Source organism: Symphalangus syndactylus, chromosome 8, assembly GCF_028878055.3.
Source record: "Symphalangus syndactylus isolate Jambi chromosome 8, NHGRI_mSymSyn1-v2.1_pri, whole genome shotgun sequence".
Lineage (NCBI taxonomy): Eukaryota > Metazoa > Chordata > Mammalia > Primates > Hylobatidae > Symphalangus > Symphalangus syndactylus.
This window is the reverse complement of record NC_072430.2, coordinates 140,334,156-140,355,751: the sequence shown is the minus strand read 5'-3', so window position 1 is coordinate 140,355,751 and position 21,596 is coordinate 140,334,156. Positions and strand designations below refer to the sequence as shown.

Genomic DNA, 21,596 nt, shown 5'->3' with positions numbered 1-21,596 from the left:
ACACAGAAGGTGTTCTCGACCACCACGATGACAAGCCCGCTGACCCTCCCGGGGCATAGGCCACCTGCCCACAGCCCACCCTCTCTCAATCCAGCTGCATCTTTGGCTATTGGTTTCTCAAGCCACCAAGTCACTGTGCAGCCTGTTCTAGGAGGAAACACTTCAACCCAAAGCCCCCCAGCCTGGGTGTAGACAGGGGCTCCAGGTGTTAGGCAGAGCTGGGAAGCAGCTATTTAGGTGACTGCTGCTGTTCTCGGTGTGTCTGAAGAAACTGCCCAACAAAACATGTTATCCATGCACTAAGTTAAGCATGTGAGATACTCACCTGTATTTTGCAGAAACCTAAATACCCACCTCCTAATCTATTACATATGCTTAACACTATCAGAAATCATTTTATAGCATCAATGGGAGTGAGAAAACCACAGAAGCAATACCACCAGATCTCTTCTGCCTCCTCCAGGAAGTCTCCCGGAAGCCCCACTGCAGAAGTACTATGGTTTCCAGCCCAGAGAGGTCAAGTAATTTACCTAAGGTCAAACATCCATCAGCAGCAGAGGCCGGGATGGGAGCTTGATCTGTCTGACCAGTCCTCACCCTGCTGCCCAGCAGCAGCCTCTGTGGGAGCTGATGTGGTGCAAGGCAACTAGCAAAGGCAAGGGGAGGCTGGGGAGGAGGGGGTGTGTGCAGCTGGCAACCGCCTCCACAGTCATGAGCATCCAATGAGACTGCCCCAGACATGTGGCAGAGGGGATGGGGATCTCCCAGACTTGGCAGGAACTGCAATGTAACATCAAGATTGGATTCACAAGGGGGCAGCAAATCCGACTCCCGGCCACCCCTCTAGAGCTTTGCATCTGGGTCAGCAGTAATCAACCAAAATGGAAGTCAGATGGTTTAAAACAGGGCACCACTAACATGTGGGGCTGGATTAATTCCCTGCTGTGAGGGGCTGACCTGTGCACTGTGGGATGCTTTGCAGCACCCCTGGTTGCTACCCACGACTACACGTCTGCAGAACCTTTACCTTCCCACTCCCATACTCCTGTTGTGACAGCCCAAAGTTTCTCCAGAAGTTGCCAAATGTCCTTGGAGAGCAAAACCACCCTGGTTCAGAAGCACTGTTTCAAAAGCATGTACTTGTAATGCGTGATCCAGGGAGGAAAAGCGTTCTTCTCAAGTCCAAAGGCTTCAGTCACCTGACAGCAGCTGTGCCTGGAGTTTGGGTCTCAACTGTGTAGACTCCAGATTGACTGGTAATGTCTGCTATGCACAGGGAAGGGACAGGCTGGTGGTATTTTTGCCACCTCTGTAGTTCAGGGATTCTCTGCATCTCAATCACCCAAGGAGTTTTAAGCACTTCACATGCTGGCTGTGCACTATGGCTCATGCCTGTAATCCCAGCACTTCAGGAGGCCAAGGCGGGAGGATGGCTTGAGCCCGGGAGTTCAAGACCACCCTAGGCAACACAGTAAGACCCCATTTCTTTCAAAAAAAAAAAAAAAAAAAAAAAAAAAAAAACTTAGCCACACATAGTGGTGAGTGTCTATGGTCCCAGCTACTTAGAAGGCTGAAGTGGGAGGATTTCAGGAGGTTGAGGCTGCAGTGAGCCATGACTGAGCCACTGCACTCCAGCCTGGGCAACAGAGTAAGACCCTGTCTCAAAAGAAAAAAAAAAAAAGGAACAACGCATGCCCGAGTGCACCCAGATTGTGAATTTATAAACCTGAACCCAGATAGCTCATCTCTGCTTTCAACATGCTCTACAGAAAAAACCCAAGCACAGAGCCTCATGGCAATGAGCCTCCAGGAAGCACCTCCCAGGCCCCCACTCCACCTGAGGGCAGCGCCTGGCACCCCAGCAGAAGAAGAAGAGGGCCTGTGGACAGTAATAGCTTATATATCACCTGAAAGATTAGCGACGCACATCTGGGAATCTTAGAGTTTTGTCATCTCCTTGTATCCACTGTGACAAGTATTTAGCTGGAGCCACAGGATAACAAGTGCCTTTATACACACCCCCAGCTCTTCGTTTCAGACACACGAAGTCAGGAATATCTACATGAAGAAATTCCCATTCTACTCAACATCCAAATCTTTGCTTCTCTTAATTTTCTTAGTCTTCCAGAGAAATCAATGGTATTCACTTTAATATAGTTGAGATTCTACAAATACCACTGACCCATGTGGCAACCAGGTTTACGTTAATGGACACGCTTCAGAATCGCATTCAAATCTCCACCCAGGGTTGACACTCACGGTGAACAGGTTGGACCGGCGCTTGGACTGCTTGCGAACAGGCGTGGGCGTGTTGGCAGTGGGAGGAACATCGATCCGAAGTTCCTTCTGGCTGGTGCTGGGAGTCGATGGAACGGAGGAGGAATAGTCGCTTAAACTCCCACCTCCATTACTTGTCTGAAATGATTAAAATCCAAGGTTTTATTAACAACACACTCAGGAACCCAAGGCCTCCACTTAGGCAAGGTCATAACCAACAAGTGAGCATCAGCCCCATGGAAGGGATGCGTGAGAATGGCTGACTTGCGTCTATGGCTTTGCCAGGTGTATTAGCGTCACGTCTACAGTCTCATCCTGGAACATGCCAATCATCTCACTCAGTGGCATCCCCTAAGAAAAGTGACTGAAGGCAAAGAAGTCTCTTTCATTTAACTTAAAAGATTTCTGAGAGTTCAAATTTGATTATTTTCTCTTTCCTCTGAAAATGAAAGGGGTTGGTTAAACTAAATGGATTCTATGGTTCCTCCACTGCTCTAGATCAGTAGAACCACAGCCAGCGTTATGAAAATGACACCTGGAAAATCTGAGTGTTTTTGAAAAATATTTCAAGATTCACAGAAAATTAAACACATCAAGTGAAGACATTCTTCTTTTTTTTTTTTTTTTTTTGAGACAGGGTCTTACTCTGTCACCCAGGCTGGAATGCAGTGGCACAATCACACTCACTGCAGCCTAGATCTTCTGCTGGGCAGAGGTGATCCCCCCACCTCAGCCTCCCACGGCACAAGCCACCACGCCCAGCTAATTTTTCTATTTTTTTGTAGATACAGAGATGCAGTTCTGCCACGTTGCCCAGGCTGGTCTTGAACCACTGAGCTCAAGCGATCCACCTGCCTTGAGCTCCCAAAGTGCTGGGATTACAGGCAACTGCCACTCAGCCCAGCCAGCACGAACATTCATGGCTGTACCTTGACAGGCTCTGACAATACATGCCATAACTTACTGGCTTCCCAAGCAAACTGAAAGTATGACACCGAACCTTTTTGCCATGTCCTTAAAAAAAAGTGCCAATAGAATACCTGCCCAAGAAACATAATCAAAAAACAAGCACAGGCAAAAACAAAGCCAACTGTTTCCTTAGGAGGTTTTTGGTTGAGTTTTTCAAAGTGACCATTATTTTGTTTGCTTCCAAGTAAATAATTCTGCAAAATGTTGTTATGGAAAGATAGCAGTTTCTATGGGACCTAAGGGAGATGGTAATTATAATTGAATGCCACTACCAAATTTAAGTATAAAGCGAGATTGGCCATTAAGATTTACTCACAACTGTTCAACCTATAAGCAGACTAGGACCAAGACCAGAGAAGGGTGGTTTAAATCACCAGCGAGGACACCTCCCATCACCACCCGGGCCAGCATGCCTCCTAACACAGGCAGCATGAAGACAGAAAACATTAAAGAACGATTCCCATAAAAATCACTTGGCCACAGTAGTTTCTAAAGAAAATGTTAAGTCAATTACAACATGCTGTTACTTATAAAGTTGAAAAGAAAAAAAAAATCAACCTTAGCATTGGCTGGGAACACTATTTGCACATTCTCTTTGGTTCTAAGAGTGACTTCTCATGTCACCTAACATACCTGGCTGATGTGCACAGCGGACACCTGCGCGGAACAGACGGAGGAATGGCTGGGAGAATTAGGTAGCGACTTGCAGGGTCCTATGGACAGCTGCTGCTTCTTCCTTGTGGCAACAATCTTCTGGGCAACTGGTGGACACACAGACAAAAAGAAATCCATGTCAATCAATTTCCAAATTCAGGAACAGAGCAGAGATCATCAGTCTGTTGTCGAAATCTGTTATTTCCTTCTTTCGCAGCAATAGCATTCCTGGTTCTTAGTTGGGCAAATGACAACCAGAATAAATACGACATTTTCCAGAGCCTCCTCCCGTCCCCCCACCCCCGCATCAGCTGAACATGGCCAGGTACACAAGCTCTGGCCAGCAGGATGAGAGCAGAAGGATCACAGGGCAGCTTTTAAGGATCTTCCTTGAGAGCTTCCCTTTGCCTAAATTCTTGTATATTTTTCCTACTTGTTGCCTGAAATGCACAAATGTTACATAGCCTCAGCAGCACCGTGGAACACGAGGTGATACTGGGAACAGGAGCCACATGGGAGAGAGAGCCGGTCCCCCGACTCCACAGAAGGCCTCAGCAGCCCTGCACAGACCACCTCAGAGGAATGTAAAGCAAAAAAATACACAACCTATCTCATTTAAGTTATTCTCATAAAATCACCTTTTTTTCCAGTTACTTGGAACAAAAATAATCCTAAATAAGGCAGGGCAATTTAACCAAACCCCTTGGAAAGACAATCTTTTTTTTCCCCCAAAGCCTAAAGAAATCCTCTTAACTCTACAAGCTATCATACAGAATTATATTCAAGGACATGTAATTATATCAAAGACTTTATTTAAATATATTACTGCACACATTAGAAGTTTATCTTAATCAATACAAATCTAAATTCAACCAGCCATAACTTCTCTTGGCAAATAGGCTCGCTGATAAAGCATACTGAATGTAATTGGAAAGGAAGTCAACGATTAGAAAACTCTTCCTACACCAATGGTGTCACTGCCGCAGAATAACTACAGTTTTGATTTGAATAGATGTGTGTCTTTGGGGACTAGCAGTAATTAAGTTCAATGATATTCAATCCTTGTCTTTGCCTAGATAGTTGCTATTTTCGAAGATGTCCATGGAAAGGAACACGTCATCTCTCCCCAGCAATAGGTTATAACGTAGACGGGGCCCATACAGTGTTTGCAGATAATTTCTTTTCCAAATGAATACAATTTTAATAAGAAACTGGTTTGTCCACAGCCTATGGGTTTCATGTAAATGAATGATAGTATAAATATGATTAAGTGAAAATGCAATATATAAAAAATGGCTCACAGAGAGGAAGCAGCAGCTTCATTAGTTACATCCCACCTCCAATAGGCCTCTTATCATCCTGAAAGGATGATATCAATTAATTTATCTTCCGGTAATGTATTGATCATAACCTTCATCAGCTAATCATGTTTAAATTACAGAGGAATATCGCAGCACTCTGTCATCTCAGAACCATTGGCATATTGATCTGGGGTCTTTGAAGACATTTATTCGAATATTTTAAAAGTCATTATGTGAACTCAAAAATAAAATCTAAGATTTCAACAGATGCAAAATGTGTTGCCTAGGTATCCTGAAATTGCAAAAACCAAAAGTAAATTAGCCAAAAATTATAATTGCCTGGGTGAGTGCTAAAGTACTGCTACTTTGTTTTTGAAAAATAGCAATAAGGGGCTTTGATTATCAACCACACTGAAATCTGATGTTGCTCCCAGCCTGAGTTACTATTCAGCCGGATGCCACACTGACTTCACATGCGTAAGAAATGTGCAGATGTCAGAATTAAATAGGACTAGGATGCACGCTCTGAGAGCTTTGCAGACATTTTCATTTGTAGAAACTAAGGGAAGATGCGAGAAACTTCCTAAGACAGTCAAATATGTTATGAAAACGCCTATTGTATGAAACTTCAAACGCAAATGAGCGTTCTGTCCTTCCTACGGAGTCTAGGAAGAGTCAGTTCATGAGTAAAGAGAATACTTTTACAACAAAGCCTCTCATCAAACTACAGACAGGATGTGCGAAGTAAGAGTATTTAGCATTGTTAACTGCTAAAATTCTTCTGTCCATTTAATTATTATTCTACCACATTAATTAAAAAATAAAATGAAGCCACAACATCCAGTAACTGGTAGTATTTTTTAAACTCTATTTTTTTTCATATTTGTCCTATTTCCCCTCTACCTGTTATGTCCTTCCTGCTTCCATACACAAATCAAGGAAAGAAAATGATTTATAAATATATTGTTCTAAAATATATGGACTGCTTGAATGCTTTAAAACTATAGGGTAACCCATAAGAATAAGAGAAAACTTTAATGAAGAACAAAAAAGTATCTGACTTGAGGAGGAGGAGGGGGAGCATGAGGAAAAGGAAGGGCAAAGGACTCCTTTGTAACGTCTGCCCACGTCTCCCCCATCTTGAAAATGCAAACTGACTACAGAGTCAATGCTGCCAACAGCCACAAATTTGCCAATGGCTGTTGCTGCTATTTGCTCGATGTCCCAGGGATGGGGTGGAATCTCTGGGCGCCTCACTTAAAGACATCCTTAAATGAATTGTTTGGGGAAGCAAAAAACTAGTATGACAACTGCTATCCAAGACATCCACAGTCCTTCCCACACAACCCAGCAGCTGGCTGGGTGAGTTCACAACAGCTCCTAGAGGGAAAAGCTTGGTGTGTCTATGTGAGTGGAGGAACCCTCCTCCATTCCCACCCCCAAAAAACAACTCAAAGAAAATGGATGGAATGTCACGGGAGGAAGCTGTTCTTCTGTGGCTGTAATCGTTAATTACTCATAATATTTAGAACATTTAAATGTTAATAGGTTTAACATGTGAATATTACCCCAGACTATGCTGTCTGGGAAGCTTTTTATAACCATTGAGTTTTTGTCTATATTTGATTATTCAAGAAATAAATGTGTTGTTTTATATAAATACATATGTTCAATGTAAATGTGTGTGGGTACATAGACACAAATATGTTCAATGTAAATGTGTGTTGGTGCATAGATCAGAAACACAATCAGTGGACTTACTTGAAAAAAATCTGGAAGCGGCTGGGCATGGTGGCTCACGCCTGTAATCCCAACACTCTGGGAGGCCGAGGGGGGCAGATCACCTGAGGTCAGGAGTTCGAGTCCAGCCTGGCCAACATGGCGAAACCCTGACTCTACTAAAAATACAAAAATTAGCTGGGTGTGGTGGCGCATGCTTGTAATCCCAGATACTTGGGAGGCTGAGGCAGGAGAATCGCTTGAACACAGGAGGCAGAGGTTGCAGCGAGCCAAGATCGCGCCACTGCACTCCAGCCTGGGTAACAGAGTGAGACTGTCTCAAAAAAATTAAATGTAATTAAAAAAAAAATCTGGAAGCTTTGTCACTGAGATTTGATCTTTTCTCAAATTGGGCGGCACACTTCACTATGACTCTGTCACATGAGCTACTCCTAAATCTAAAACAGTGTCAACAGGTGCTGAAAACATTTGCTCTTACTACTGACACTACCAATTTAATTATCCTCCTGAGACTCCCAAGAGTAATGCTCAGTGTTCTTTTATAAGTCACTTCCTCTATAATTTAAAAATTTTATTTGGGTTAACAGATAAAAGATACCTTTAACTAGCACCTTCAACTGTGCGTGTGTGTGTGTGTGTGTGTGTGTGTGTGTACATTGTATAAAGGTGAAAACCAAGCCGGCCTCACCATGGGGTCAGAAGGGAGAACTGTGTTCATCTTCAGGGAGCAGAGGAGGCAGGTGCCTGGGACAGGATGCAGGGGTTTCTGGGGGCTGGAAATAGGCCCTTCTTGATCTGAGGATAATTTTGTGACAACCTTTTAAGCCCAAATACACTTTCATGTATGTTTCCATTCTTCAATAAAAAGTTTAAGAACTTGAAAAAAAAAGGGAGGTATATATATTTACTTTATCCACAAATTGTAAACGTTCTATTCTATAGAGGGAAACAGCACCCTTTAATTAGTGGTTAAAAATAAGACAACAGCTCCCAAATAAGACTTCATTAAATCCTGACATAATGCCCAATTTCTACTTCCACCTTGTTTCTAAATCACACAAAATGAGGAAAGGAATGGCCCTCGGTCACACTAGGAGCCTCCAGGCCAACCTCACAGCCTCTATAACCAGAAGACAGCTCCTCCTCCCCCCCTTCCTCCTCTTTGCTGCTCAAAGGCTGAGCAGGGCTGGGCAGCCTGCACTTCCCATCTATTAACTCATTTCATCCTCTCAGCTCTTTCATTTTGCAGGTGAGAAAAACCAGGCAGCGAGTCCCCCAGAGCAATCCAAAGGCTCCGGGACTGCTCATGACACCACCATGTGGCAATCGAACACCCAGCTTCTCTGCCAGCACCCCAACAGACTGTCTTGGTTCCACAGCACGAATCATGTGTTCTTTGCCCTGCACCCTCAGTTTCTCATCAATTTCTAACTGGTACTTGGGTGACTAAATGAAATGGATTGGGTAACTAAACAAAATGCTGAAAAGGACTGAGTGCAGTGACCGGCACACAGGAGGTGCTCGCCAAGGCTGCCCCGATTACACCGTGTGCCACGCCCCATTCCCAGCCGAGCCTTCTGGAAAGCCCGGGGATGCTGCTCGATTCTGCCTCTCCTGCTCTCTGCAATCCCTGGCTGGGCCTGCCATTGCCATGGTCACTGGGAGCGGCCTGGAGGCTAGGTCACACGTTCCTGGACCTCTGAGCAGCACGTGGCGTTCCTGGTCATTCCCTCCTTTCCTCTTCTGCATCCTCCTCGGGCTTCCATGAACCCTGACGTCCCTGGTTTTCCTCCTCCGGCTGGAACTTCTCTTTCTCATCCTCCCTTGCTGGCTCCTGAAGTGCGGATGCTTCCCTGGCATCCTCTTGGTGTCCTCTTTTTCCCCATGCCCTCTGCCTGGGCAACCTCCTCGCGAATGTCTCCGTCACCATCTCAGTGCCAGGAGCTCCCAGCATCGCCACTGCCATGAAGAGCTCTGCCTCACATCCTGCCTTCTAGAGTTGTGCAGCCAATGACCAACTCGGCATCTCCCCTTGGATCTGCTACAGGCGCCTTCAAGTCCTCCCCTCTCTCAGACCTGCTTCTCGTCTGTTTTCTAGCTCAGTCAATGGCACAACCCACTCTTCAGTATGGACAGAACAGACCTAACAGATTATTGGTTCAACCACCAGAGTTTCTCAGAAATTCATCTTCACTGCCACGGCCTTGGTCTAAGACTTATCCTTCCATAGCTCGTGACCAAAGCAGCTTCCGAATGAGTCTCCCTGACTGTCCCCTAAATGCCCCGAACACACCACGGGGCGACCTCAAAGGCAAATCCTACCACGGCGCTGTTCCATTTCTAGTTCTTCAACAGCTCCTTAGCAAAACTGGGCTCTTTCATGTTTGGGGAAGGTGGCTTGTCCACTCCTGGTATTTCCCTATATTAGCACTACTGGATAAGGACCATAGTCTCTTCTGTAATAAGCAGAGACCTCAGACGAACCCCATGCAAAAGCTTTATGGGGGACCAGATGTCACGTGAAGAGCGGGGAAAAGTGACCAGATGACATGCAAAGGGCGGGGAAAAGTGGGGGCAGAGAACTAAGGAAGACACAGAGAAAGCGTACAGATTCCAGTGACACTGAAGAGCCACCATTAGATGACAACTAATGACTTGGTGTAAATCGAGCCCACGTTTGGGAAGAGGGTTCCTCTGCTACTGGGAAAGCTGGAGCACAGTGAGGCCAGTAACTTGGGAGGCGGGGGAGCAATTCTGAGTAAGCACTGTTAGGTAGGGATTATAAAGTCCAATAAAACCGTATTTTAAATGCTCACCATAGACACACTGATGAAATTCACATGAGACTAAACACTAATTTTACTCCACGAAAATATTTTAAAAGCAAAATTTATGCAGATGAGGGCACTGCATGTCTGGTCTCTGTCTTCGGTGTCTCCACCCAAAGGTGACACTTACTTCACCTTTCAGTGAAAGGTTCTTCCAGGCTGGGTGCAGTGGCTCATGCCTGTAATCCCAGCACTTTGGGAGGCTGAGGCGGGCAGATCACCTGAGGTCAGGAGTTCGAGACCAGCCTGGTCAATATGGTGAAACCTTGTCTCTACTAAAAATACAAAAATTACCCAGGCATTGTGGCGTGTGCCTGTAGTCCCAGCTACTTGGGAGGCTGACACAGGAGAATCGCTTGAACACGGAAGGCAGAGGCTGCAGTGGGCCGTGAGCCAAGATTGCGCCATTGTACTCCAGCCTGGCCAAAGAGCAAGAATCCGTCACAAAAAAAAAAAAAAAAAAAAAAAAAAAAAAAAAAAATTCAAATCAACATGCCATCTTATTATCTTATTGTTTATCACGATTCTGCACATCAGGAGTTTGCACAGGGCATATTAGCATATCAGGGACATTTTGTCCCTAATCCATCCCCCCCGCAAAAAAAAGAAAACAAAAAGAAAGGATCATCCATTCGAACCATAGGGGGCTTACCTGCAGACCCTCCCATAAATAATGAAAGCCACTACTGGCTGTAATCTTCCAGTAACAAATAAAAGATCCCCTAACGTCTCAACTCAGTTTTAAGTCACAGTACAGTGATCATTAAACTATCTTATTAATTAAGAAGAAATTAATTACCAAATTATCTATGTAGTTCAGAATGTGTGACTTCGGAGTGAAAAGAAATACACAGAATTTTTCTCACCATGAAAATCTCAAAGTTAAATGTTAAAGAAGGTGTACTCTATATTGTTGATAATTCAAGCCCATCTCCTAAATGTGTTTTCATATGATCTGTGTTTTGAGCAATAAAGAAAAGCTAAGTCAAATCATAGCCACGTGAGGAAGCACACACATCCATGACGGTCTCTTGGGTTTTCTGGCTACAGTATGTTCCTTAATGACAATCAGTGAACCACGGGACCCATGGCATGGCCTGGCACTTATACACCTGTGGAGATCCTGCCAAACTGTGCCATCTACTAAAGAATATAGTCAGCCCATGTTCCAAGACAAGGGGCCAATTCCACGGAGCTGGGATCTCTTCTGGAAATGCCTGAGGCCATGCTGTATTTAACTTCCCAGGGCCAGGGCCTGCCCGACACTCAAAGGGCACACACCAACTGGATGAATGAATGGATGGATCAACAGTAGGGCTGAGGTGGGAAGGTTATAAGAAGGTAGTGGAAGAAGATGCTGAAACGGGCACTAGAAATGCATTTCTAAGGACCTGATATGCAGAGAAGAGTGACAAGTGTGAAGGTGTCCGTAAGGCAATGGGGGTTATTCAAATTGAATAGAGAAGTGAAGAGATCTATGCTTTGGAAAGATACCTGGGGTGGTTAGAAGACACAGGTCATTTCTACCTGGACACTCAAGAAAGGGAGTGTGCAGGGGTGTGGGGAGCGGAGGGGTGTGGGGAGCGGAGGGGCTGGGAAAGAGCCTCAGAGGCTGAACTCAGCAGCCTGGTTCCAGCGGTTTCCTGAGAAGCACACATATATTTTGTTTTGAGACTCCCATATCTAAAACTGTGTCCCTCTGCCCTTTTACTGGATTAGTATTTTGGCAGCACATAGAATTCTAGGCTAATTACGTATCATCTGATGATTCTAAGCTACCAAAATGAGTTCTGATAAGGTGATACAAGCTCAGTGATACAGTTTTAGCTAAACTCCAATAGTTTCTTTAACCTACGTTCCATCTTCCCATAAGCACGGCAACTCCACAAGGAGAAATTCATTATCCTTGTTCTAGAAGAAGAGGCTTTCATCATTTTTTTGCCACTACCTTTAAAATTAGCACTTAGCTATTCACCACCAAATCTACCCATTGCCACCCATCCCTCACACGGATGCTGCACTTATGAACAAATCTGGTCCAGCCACTTCCACATTTCAACCGGACAAATTCTAAACCATCAGAATAATTTTCCAATCAGAACAAATACTAACAAGGAAGGTAAGACATCCTGCAACTAAACAGGTCATAAATTTAACTTCGGGGTGTGTAAATAGGAAATGCTCTTCTATGCATTTGCTTTTTGGTTCCTTGTCACTGAAAGCCTAATGAGAGGCTGTGGCCAAGATTCAACTGCTCAAATAAGTCATTAGGACATGCCGTGCCCCAAGCAAGCCAGCAGGGGAAAGGGTTTGGTGGGTGCTAATCCTCTGATGACTTACCTTACCTATATCAAAGTAATCCTTTGATGCCTTACCTTCTGAGTAATGAAGCACAAAATATGACTATATATATATATATATATATATACACACACACACATTATTTTTGAGCAAACAACCCTCTAATCTAAAATAGACTGTGGTTAAAAAGCCAAGCTTGCTTTAATTTCTTCTAGTGAAGTTTTCAAGTTTTTCCTGAAGTACTGAAGTCTGAATTCTTAATCTGAAATTCAGTTCTTGTCTGTATTCTATCTCGTTGTATTAAAACAAATTTATCTTCATTTATGTTGCAATTACCTATTAGGGTTGTTAATTTGCTGGAAATGAAGCTATTGTTTAATTGCTCCTATTAATTGGGGGATTTAAATGCCGACTGTAATAAACAGTTACCTTCAGGACGGAGCAAAGTCAAGGCTGCTGACACTAATTTCAGAATTTTAGAATGAGGGGAAATTTCTACCATGTCTAGGGCAGCTGGATTTCCCTTTTCCTTTCAGAGAACAGGGGAAAGAACATAATTAAAAACAAAAAACAAAAACCCTGTGCTGAAACAAATACGGTGTATTTGACATTTTTAATATGTGTATCCAATTCTGGTATAAAGTAGTTACTTGTGGTAAAGGGGACAACAAATCACGCTGCAGGAAACACACATCCCTTCCTCTTCCATGCATTCCTTCACAGCACAATAGTTCCTTAACATTTAATCCCAAAGTCGAGCTGCCAAAAATCAGGAATGTCTGATTCCCATAGTCACCCTGGGCTAGAGGGCAGCAGGGGCCAGGGAGCTGACCATCTCCCAGGCTCTAGGCCTTGGGAGGACCAGGGATCCTGTGTTCAGAAGCACCAACGTGCAAACATTCATTCCCGAGAGATGCCGAAAAGCACCCTAACGTGGTGTGGCCCTGCAGATGGTTTTGTCTACTGCCAGTCTGAATGTGTGCTTCTGAGGGCTCCATTCTGCTTCCATCAGCACTTCTCCCCTACCATCTGGGAAAGGAGAAGGGGCTCCAAATGATCCTGTCTGGAGAACCCTCGGGGGTCATGTCTCAGGCTTCAGTCTGCCCCATGCGCCAACAGGACGTGCACCAGTCAGTTCCAGGCACTGGGATGTGCACTGAGGACACTGATGGACCCTCTCACTCTTCTCCTCGCCCCACCTTGCCTCCCACTCCTCACCCACCTCACCTGCCCTCCCACTCCTCTCCCCGCCCTGCCTCGCCTACCCTTCCACTCCTCTCCCCACTCCGCCTCACCTGCCCTCCCACTCCTCTCCTCACCCCGCCTCACCTACCCTCCCATTCCCACTCCTCACCCCGCCTCACCTGCCCTCCCACTCCTCTCCCCACCCTGCATCGCCTTCCCTCAGCATTGCTCTCATCCATGCCTTCTCCAGTTTTCAAACTCAGCTACCCTCATCCAAGATCCGCACCACACCATCCTGGCTTACTAGTGGGCTCCTAGCTGTTTATCCTTTTGGTGGACTTTCCTGAATTAAAATCCTCAAATCCTCTAGGTCTTTTCCTATCCTTAGGGATTAGGAGTTTGTACATCCAAGTCATACTCCAGAGTGAAGGAATTAAGCTGTGTCTGGAACCCTGTGTCTCTGGCTGGCTGTACCGTAGGGTCCCAGTATGGTGCTGTGCTTCTCTGTGCACTTGAGCTAAGAACTGTGTATGATCACGTCCTTTCAAAACCTCCTGCCCTACTCAAGTAAGTCCTACCCATCAGGTTAAGTCAGGATGACCCCATGAGGTATGCATGACTCAGAGGCTGCAGCGCTGATGCCAATGGCCTGGGAAGGTCCCAGAATGTATAATACTTGGTCAAACTCTTGGTCCCAGAATGCTCATGGTCATGCTCTTGGTCCTACAATGCTCTTCGTCTTGCTTGTTCTTGGTCCCAGAATGCTCATGGTCATGGCTTTTGGTCCTGGAATGCTCATCGTCATGGCTCTTGGTCCCAGAATGCTCATGGTCTAGAACGCTCTTGATCTTGTACTTGGTCATCTTCTTAATCCCAGAATGCTCTTCGGCTTGCTCTTGGTCAACGCAGAATTAAGCAAGTCCTCATAGAAACCAAGCAAGTTGCTGCCCATTCTTTAATACGTGGAGTTGGCTGCTTTTCCCTTTAATGTGTCAAGGAAGGTTTCTTTACTATGTTTCATAGCATCCCTCACTCATCCCATTTACTGACTGTTTTCATTGAGCAACTAGTATGTGCCGGGCAACTTGCTAGATGTGGGAGACTGTGGGATCCTGACAAATCTGCCAGCTGCGTCATCTAGAAAATGTCAACCAACCAACCAGAACATCACATCCACCTCCTGCACGCCTTGTCAGCACCTTTCTCTCCCAGTGTGTTAGATAAGTGGCAGCGTGTGGGATATAGAAAGTGCTATAAAGGGAGGTGTGTGTCTATGATGCAGACAAAGAAGGAATAATCTGCAAGAGGGAAATACTGATAAATTATGAATGTTGCATAGACACAGAAGAGGCACTTAAAGCAGGAAAAACTGAGACAGATTAATGAAACATGAGAAAGTGTTACGCCTGTGGAACAGGAAGTCATTAGCACATGATGAAGAAAAGCTTTCATGACGTAGGAAACCCACATGGTTTGGAAGCCGCAGCCAAGGGTAGAGGCGGCCCCTGCTAGCTCAACTCTTAAAACAGGAGAGGGGAGGAGTCTGAGAACTCAAAGGCAAGAAGTGAGAACTGGAGCCCACTGATCACAAGCCTGTGGGGCCACGGCCCCAGACCAGCTCGACTCCGAGCACTGCCTAAGTATGTGTCAAAGTGGCAGGACTGGTGTCAAGACCTGATTTGGGGGGCGACAGCTCCCTCAAGGAAGCCTGATGGGAACAAAACTAGCATATGCTGGGAAAAGGTGTCAAGGAGAATACGGGAGCCAGAGCAAGCGGGGAAAGTGTGGCAGGGCCAGGAGGACCAATGGACGGAGCTCACGCTTTCTCACTGGAACTCTAGGGGTCTCCTGAACCCTATAAACAAATGAACTTATTCTTCAGGACCTTATTAATGAGCTGCTTCTTCAAGACCTCACCTGCTCAGAGTAGGAGAGCTGTGCTCTCCTCGTCACAGGGCACAAGAAAATAGACGAGATCTTGTCACAGGCACATTCTCCTTCGGATAGCTTTTAACTTTCCAGAAAAATGGACTTATCACAACTGAAGCTGTTTTCCTATTTCCAAAAATAATTATCCCTACAACAATCTCCATAAAAATTTCGGAATCGCTTAGAGAGCTGCGAGTACCATTTCCCTCCACGCCCAACTATAATTCATTATTAATTATTCCACTTAATTGAATAAATCATCATCAAAAACAAGTAGGCAGAATTTAAAAGCAGCTAACATAGCTTAGATTAATCTGAAATGGAGAAAGATATGCAAAAAGCATAAATTAAAGATCTTCTGAAGAGCAGAGCTTTCTAGACTAGGTCACTGTGCTATTCTCCTCGTGATACAGGTTAACCCAAGAGTTGAATATAGACTCTCATTAGAAAATATGTAACATTTCAAATGCTACAATTAAACACAGTAAAAATCTGTTCAAAAGGCCAGGAGATGATTAACTTTCTCTCTCACTTATTCTCAAGCTGGATGCAAATCAGCGTCTTCCAAGACGAGGCAAGTGAATATCCCAGTAAATTGGCAATGCAATTTAGATGGCAGGCAAGGATCTCAAAGATAAATGGCTTAAACAAAGAAGGGAAAGATGAACCTGTCACTTCTTCTCAACTCATCAAGCTGTCTCGCAGAGAAAGTTGATGATCCCGGAGCAGAAATGTTTCTGCCACCCCCTGAAGGTGAAGGCTCACGCGGCAATTCTTCCGTCTGCACGTGAGGCTCCTCAACACTCTTCCACGCCAGGCAACGCTACGGGACTTCCCTTTTCCATCCACGTTTTTTGAAAAGGCCCAAATTTGGGGTTACAAAGTAAACTAACACAATTTGTCAGTGGAATGAAAGAAAGACCTAAGATAAGTGCAGATAAACGTGGTGGTATCAAAGGAATAAGATACACTGTGAAGACAGAATACAGAAAAAGCAACTGGCAACGGATTTTAAAACATACAAAGAGAAAAAGGTATCACCAACAACATGATAGCGTGCCAGACTGATTATGATAAATTATTCCAGCTAAAGAAACTACACAAAATTTTAAAGAAAAATAGATTATGCTAAATTATTCCAGATAAAGAAACTACACAAAATTGTAAAGAAAAAAAGATGAGAAGATCAAGATAAATGAGGAACAGGAGACGCAAGAGTCCTAAAGAAGGGAAAATGTAAGATGTAAAGGCCAAAAGTCGATTTTGAAATCAGGAACCTTGAGACAGATTCAGTTAAGTACAATAATTGGTTTTCTTTTTAAAAAATTAACACAGTTTGATTAATATAGGCTTAACAACTTAGCAGGTCTAATTTGCTTCCTATTTTTAGATATGAACACCAACAGAAGAAGGAGTTTAGAAACTTCTGTAATCTTTCCATTTGTTACAGGCACACTCTCCTTCGGATAGCTTCTAACTTTTAAGAAAAATGGACGTATCTACCACAACTGAAGCTGTTTTCCTATTTCCAGAAATAATTATCCTTACAACAATCTCCATAAAAAAGACATTTTCTTCTTAAAGTGGGGGAGAGAAGATGTCTTGGTTGGAACCTGAGAGAATTATTCGTCTCCTCCCTGCTCTGTTAATAATGAGCCAGCAGCGGTGGCCCTGTGCATGGGAAGAAGTGACAGTGACACACAGGTTGAATTATACAATGTATTGTGACGCAATTAGGAAGAAGGATGAGATGACAAAACAGATTTCCACTTGATCTTCAACAGGGCTTTGTGCATTAAGTCATTGTAATACTCTCCCCAGCACCCATCCATTATTATAACTTAAGCAGCATTATCTCCCAGAAACCTACCTTTTCTGATACATGAGGTTCCTCTGGGGAAGTTTTGCCCTTTGTGATGTTATAGTAACATTACCCACAAAGTTAGGAGATGCATAATGAATTTGAGGGTCCACATAAACATTTTTAAAATGATCTAAATTCTGTATGATTAACATATAAACTAGGTAAAATTTTTTTGCATAGGCCATGGCTACTGAAGAGTTAAGTATATGGCAGAGAGAAACTTTTCATGGTTTTTTTTTCGCTTTAATAAGAAATTAAGTTTATCAATTGCCATTGTAATTACTCACAGCACCTCAGGTAATTAAAAGGGATCTAAATCTAATTTTATTTACATTTAGAATACCTGAGGTCATCTCCGATCAAGATTTTGCATTTGTGACTAATAATGTTTAAGTGTTAATTAGAGTTCAGCAGAGAATACTGATTGATTTTGAATCTGTAATCTGCTGTGATTTAGGAATAGTGAGGAAGTCAAAGTATTCTTTTCTGTTACTGCAGTTTCTATGCATTAGTGAAATTCTTCAAAGAATCATGTATGCCTTTTAATTCTGGCAGGATTCATTTTTGCAAAAATTGTGGCTCCTCATTATACTGTACACTTCTACTTGTGAGAAAGCCCATCACATTAAATTAGGTTTATCTGGACCCATCTTCATGTAAGAGACCTACAATGACATTTTTAAGGTAGTAACAATTATTTTCATTTCCCCCTATATTTTATTAACACATTTTTTAAGCATACAAAAAAATTTGAAAGCGAACACCTCCTTCCACTCCCACTACATTTTATAATTGTAACAGGTTGCTACATACTTGCTTTATTATATATCTATCCACCCATTCATCTGTCCGTCCGTCCGTCCATTTCATTTTCTGATGCAATTCAACTACAGTGCAGGCATCGGTTCACTCTCACACATTCCAACATGCAAGTGATTAACTATTAGATTCTTTTTTTGAGATTAAATGTACATTCTGTGAAATGCAAAACATCTTAGTTGTACCAGTCCATGAATGTTGACAGATGCCGTGTAACCCAAGCCACGATGAAAATATCCCTCTCTAAGGAGTTCCTCTGGGCCACCCCCAACCCCAACCCCAACCAATCCCTCCTTCTCACTTCCTGGCAACCACTCTTCCGATTTCTTTAATCACCAATCACTTTGCCCGTTGTAGAACTTCATATAAATCGAATCATTCTTTTCTTTGCATGCCTCTTTCCGCAGAGCATAATGTTTTGCGGGTACGTCCATAAAAACAAGTTTTCAAACCACATCACTGGCATAACAAGATACTAGAATCCTGTGATGACAGGGATGTGACAAAGTCTTTTTCTCTCCACAGTGACACAGAGCAGTCCGTCCTCCGCTTCCTAACAGGACTCTGTGAGAACATGGTGATGTCCTACCACAAAGAAAGGAACACCTGATTATCAGTAACTTCTCTGGTCCACCAAGGATGAGCAAGGAACAAAGAGCTTTTAGAACATTAAGCATACATCTAAACTTATTTGACCTGAGGTATGCAAATGTTAGCTACAGGTAAAAGGTTATAATGACTCTTCAGGCCATAAATTCAACTCTTTTTTTAACCCCCAAACCTTGCTATAAACTACCCTAGGAAAGTATCTTTCACTAAGAAAAGCCCGAGAAAACCTTGTCTTTGGTGATATCACGGTTCAAAGCTCACTGAGAAAAATGGTATTTAAGAAAAAAAATCCATGGTGAACACTTTGAAAACAAGTGTCAATCACTGACCAGATCCTCATTCTGCAACCTACACACACACACACACACACACACACACACACACACACACACACACAATCTCCTGCCGATCACAAAATACTCTAAAAGATTAAAAACTAAAATAAACCACGATGTATTGCACTTACAGCTGAAAATGCTGCCTCCGATACAACGCCTATTCTGTCACTGCCAGTTACACAGCTACTTGGAAAAGGTGTACTTCAACTTAAACACAATCAGTAGGTTTACCTTAATACTGAACGCTGTGAAAATTAAGCATGCAATATGGTTTCCTCAATACCATCCAAGGGTGATAGTTAAAGAGAAAGTGAGAATAGGTGACTGGGACTCCTATTCAGTTATTCCAAAGAAGGTAGACTTTCCCTCTGGGCTTCAGCGTTCTCCCACTGGTACTGCTACACAGCACCTTTTATCTATTACTAGCATAAATGTTTACATATAAGCTTTTCTAGTGATGCTTTTGCAAATTCATTTTGAAGGGGGAAAAAACAACGTGCACAGACAAAAAGAACTCAAATTTGTGCCACTTAATAACCCAAACCATTAGCACCCATCGAAAGAATTAAACGAAGTAATCTGAAAGTAATGCAACCATTTCACTGTGGACACTCAAATACATCTGTGGATGAGATATGTAAGTAAAAGGCAAATTACAGCTTGTGAAATTCAAGATGGCAAATGGTGACATTGTCAAAGTATAGAAAATCGGCTATTTCCTTCCTCCAAAAAATAACATACACGAGAAAAGATGGTAAAGATATTACCTGTTTTCAAAACAGATTTCTCTTTTGATGGAAAAAATACAAAAAAAAAATGGGCAGGAGTGTAAATACTGTATAGTAGCCAAAGTTATCCTTCAAATAGGTTGAAAATCCAACCAACCATGGCTTTGAATCAAAAGCCATGCTCTCGGTGCCCTGCGTCTGGCCTGCAGCCTCTCGTGAGGAGGACACCTGCCCAGCTCCATCTCCTGGGCTGCAGGCTTTCCTTCTGAAATGAAGATTTAGTCCTGCTGTCCAGTTAAACTAGGCCTTAAAACAACAATTCCAATCAACTATGGCCAAACAGTGACAATGAAAGGAACCACATTGTGTAACTGGGTCTAGAAAGTTAAAGGATATCACAGCTCCCATGATGCATAAAGATGTAGCTTCAAGCTTCCTTGATTCTACAAAAGGAATGCGGAAACTCCATATACACTAGTGGCATCCATTAGAGAATCAGGCCTCTGATGAGATTATTTACATAAAAAAAGCCCCTCCTCCACCCAAAAAAGCCAACTGGTGATGGGAACAACAATTTGCTATTTGGGTATTTTTCAAAACAGCTTCCACTGGCTCATCAGGCCTTACCCTTCCAGAGCCCACTGCATTAGAAAAGAGAGGCACTGGATACTGTTTGGCTTATGAAGGCTTCTAGGTGCCTCCGAGACTGTGGATCTAGGAATGAACAGGTGTCCAATGAAAAACTGTCTGCATTCAGTAAGTGTGATTTAGTCTCCAATAAAGACTCAACTCTTCATTTGTGCCTTTCTGGCCTTTATAAGCATTTAACTGTCATAACATCCATAATTCAGCATAGAAAAGGCATCATAGAGCATTTATTATAAATCTTACAAAACATCTAAGGCCCCTTTGCACTTTAATCATGTGCTAACAGTTACAATAAGATTGTATTAAAAATTTAAACTGCCCTACTTAAGCAATTTACCTTCAAACGTCCATTTCCAGGGAATGAATTCAAGGGATATGAATGTCGAACCCCTGGTCAGATTTATTGCACCAAAGAATATTTCTCCCGATATAGCTCTGATGAGTGAAGTCTAATGACTTTAGTTTTATTACTTTTTAAGCACTTAATGGGAAAATTTAGACATTTTCACAAGACTGAGCTTCAACAAGAATGGTACATTTAAAAAATGACAGGTAGGGAAAGGTCTGTAAGATTACTTTAGACATACCCAGATTAAATATAATCAGTGGAAATTTTAAGGCAATGACTAATATCACAGGCTTGCCTCTGTCATTATTAGTTTGAGTTTCTTTTTTTAAAATGTCTTAAATAATAGTCCAGAGACTATTTAGCAAAGAGTAGCTGCAGAGAATTTTATTATTATACATGTAAAATTTTAAAGCCATTTAAAAACCCCACAGTATTTAATTTTTTTTCCCACACTTATAAACCACCTACCTTGAAGAGGCTACACAGCAGATACCATAATTATCTCAGTATAATTACCCCAGCCTTGGCCAGGATCAACTGTTTCTACCACCAACCAGACTCTCAGCGGGAGAACTATCTTCAAAACGTTAAGAAGCAAATCTAAAAGTTTTCCTTTACTTGAAGTAATTTTTTCCCCCAACTTAAACCCACAGCTGTGATGCCTCTGATTTCAATTAGTGCCTAGGCAGTAATCCTATCAATCACCAAGGACTATAAATTTCTTATCTTTCTCATTAGCTACACCGTTGCACAGCTTAAATATAAACATACCTTGCCACAGCACTGTAAATTACTTGGCCGAGCAACTCTACCCACCGTCAGAAGGGGCAGGAATGATTTCAGCAAATCTGTGGTGTGCTTGCTGCACTAAAGCTGATTTACACTTCTCCAAACAAATAAAAAAACCACCAAGAATCACAGTGACAGCAGATCTCTTTGAGTTTGCTTATTGGGCTTAAAACTGGTAATGACCTGTCTTTATTAGTATTACTAAGTTTTATGGGCAGAATCCAATTTTCTGTGGAAATATATATATATATATATATATTTTGCTGCA

General features: G+C 43.0%; 1 protein-coding gene across 6 annotated transcripts in view; it reads right to left on the bottom strand.

Annotated features, from left to right (window-relative positions):
* AGAP1 (ArfGAP with GTPase domain, ankyrin repeat and PH domain 1) overlaps positions 1–21,596 on the bottom strand; it is a 638,294-nt gene that overhangs the window by 327,081 nt on the left and 289,617 nt on the right. For all 6 annotated transcript variants that reach the window (XM_055291058.2, XM_055291060.2, XM_055291059.2 and 3 more), the window contains 2 exons: positions 3,880–4,007; positions 2,260–2,415 (listed from right to left, as the gene is read on the bottom strand). In XM_055291058.2, the coding sequence (XP_055147033.1) occupies positions 2,260–2,415; positions 3,880–4,007 (284 nt within the window). The remainder of the gene's footprint in view (positions 1–2,259; positions 2,416–3,879; positions 4,008–21,596) is intronic.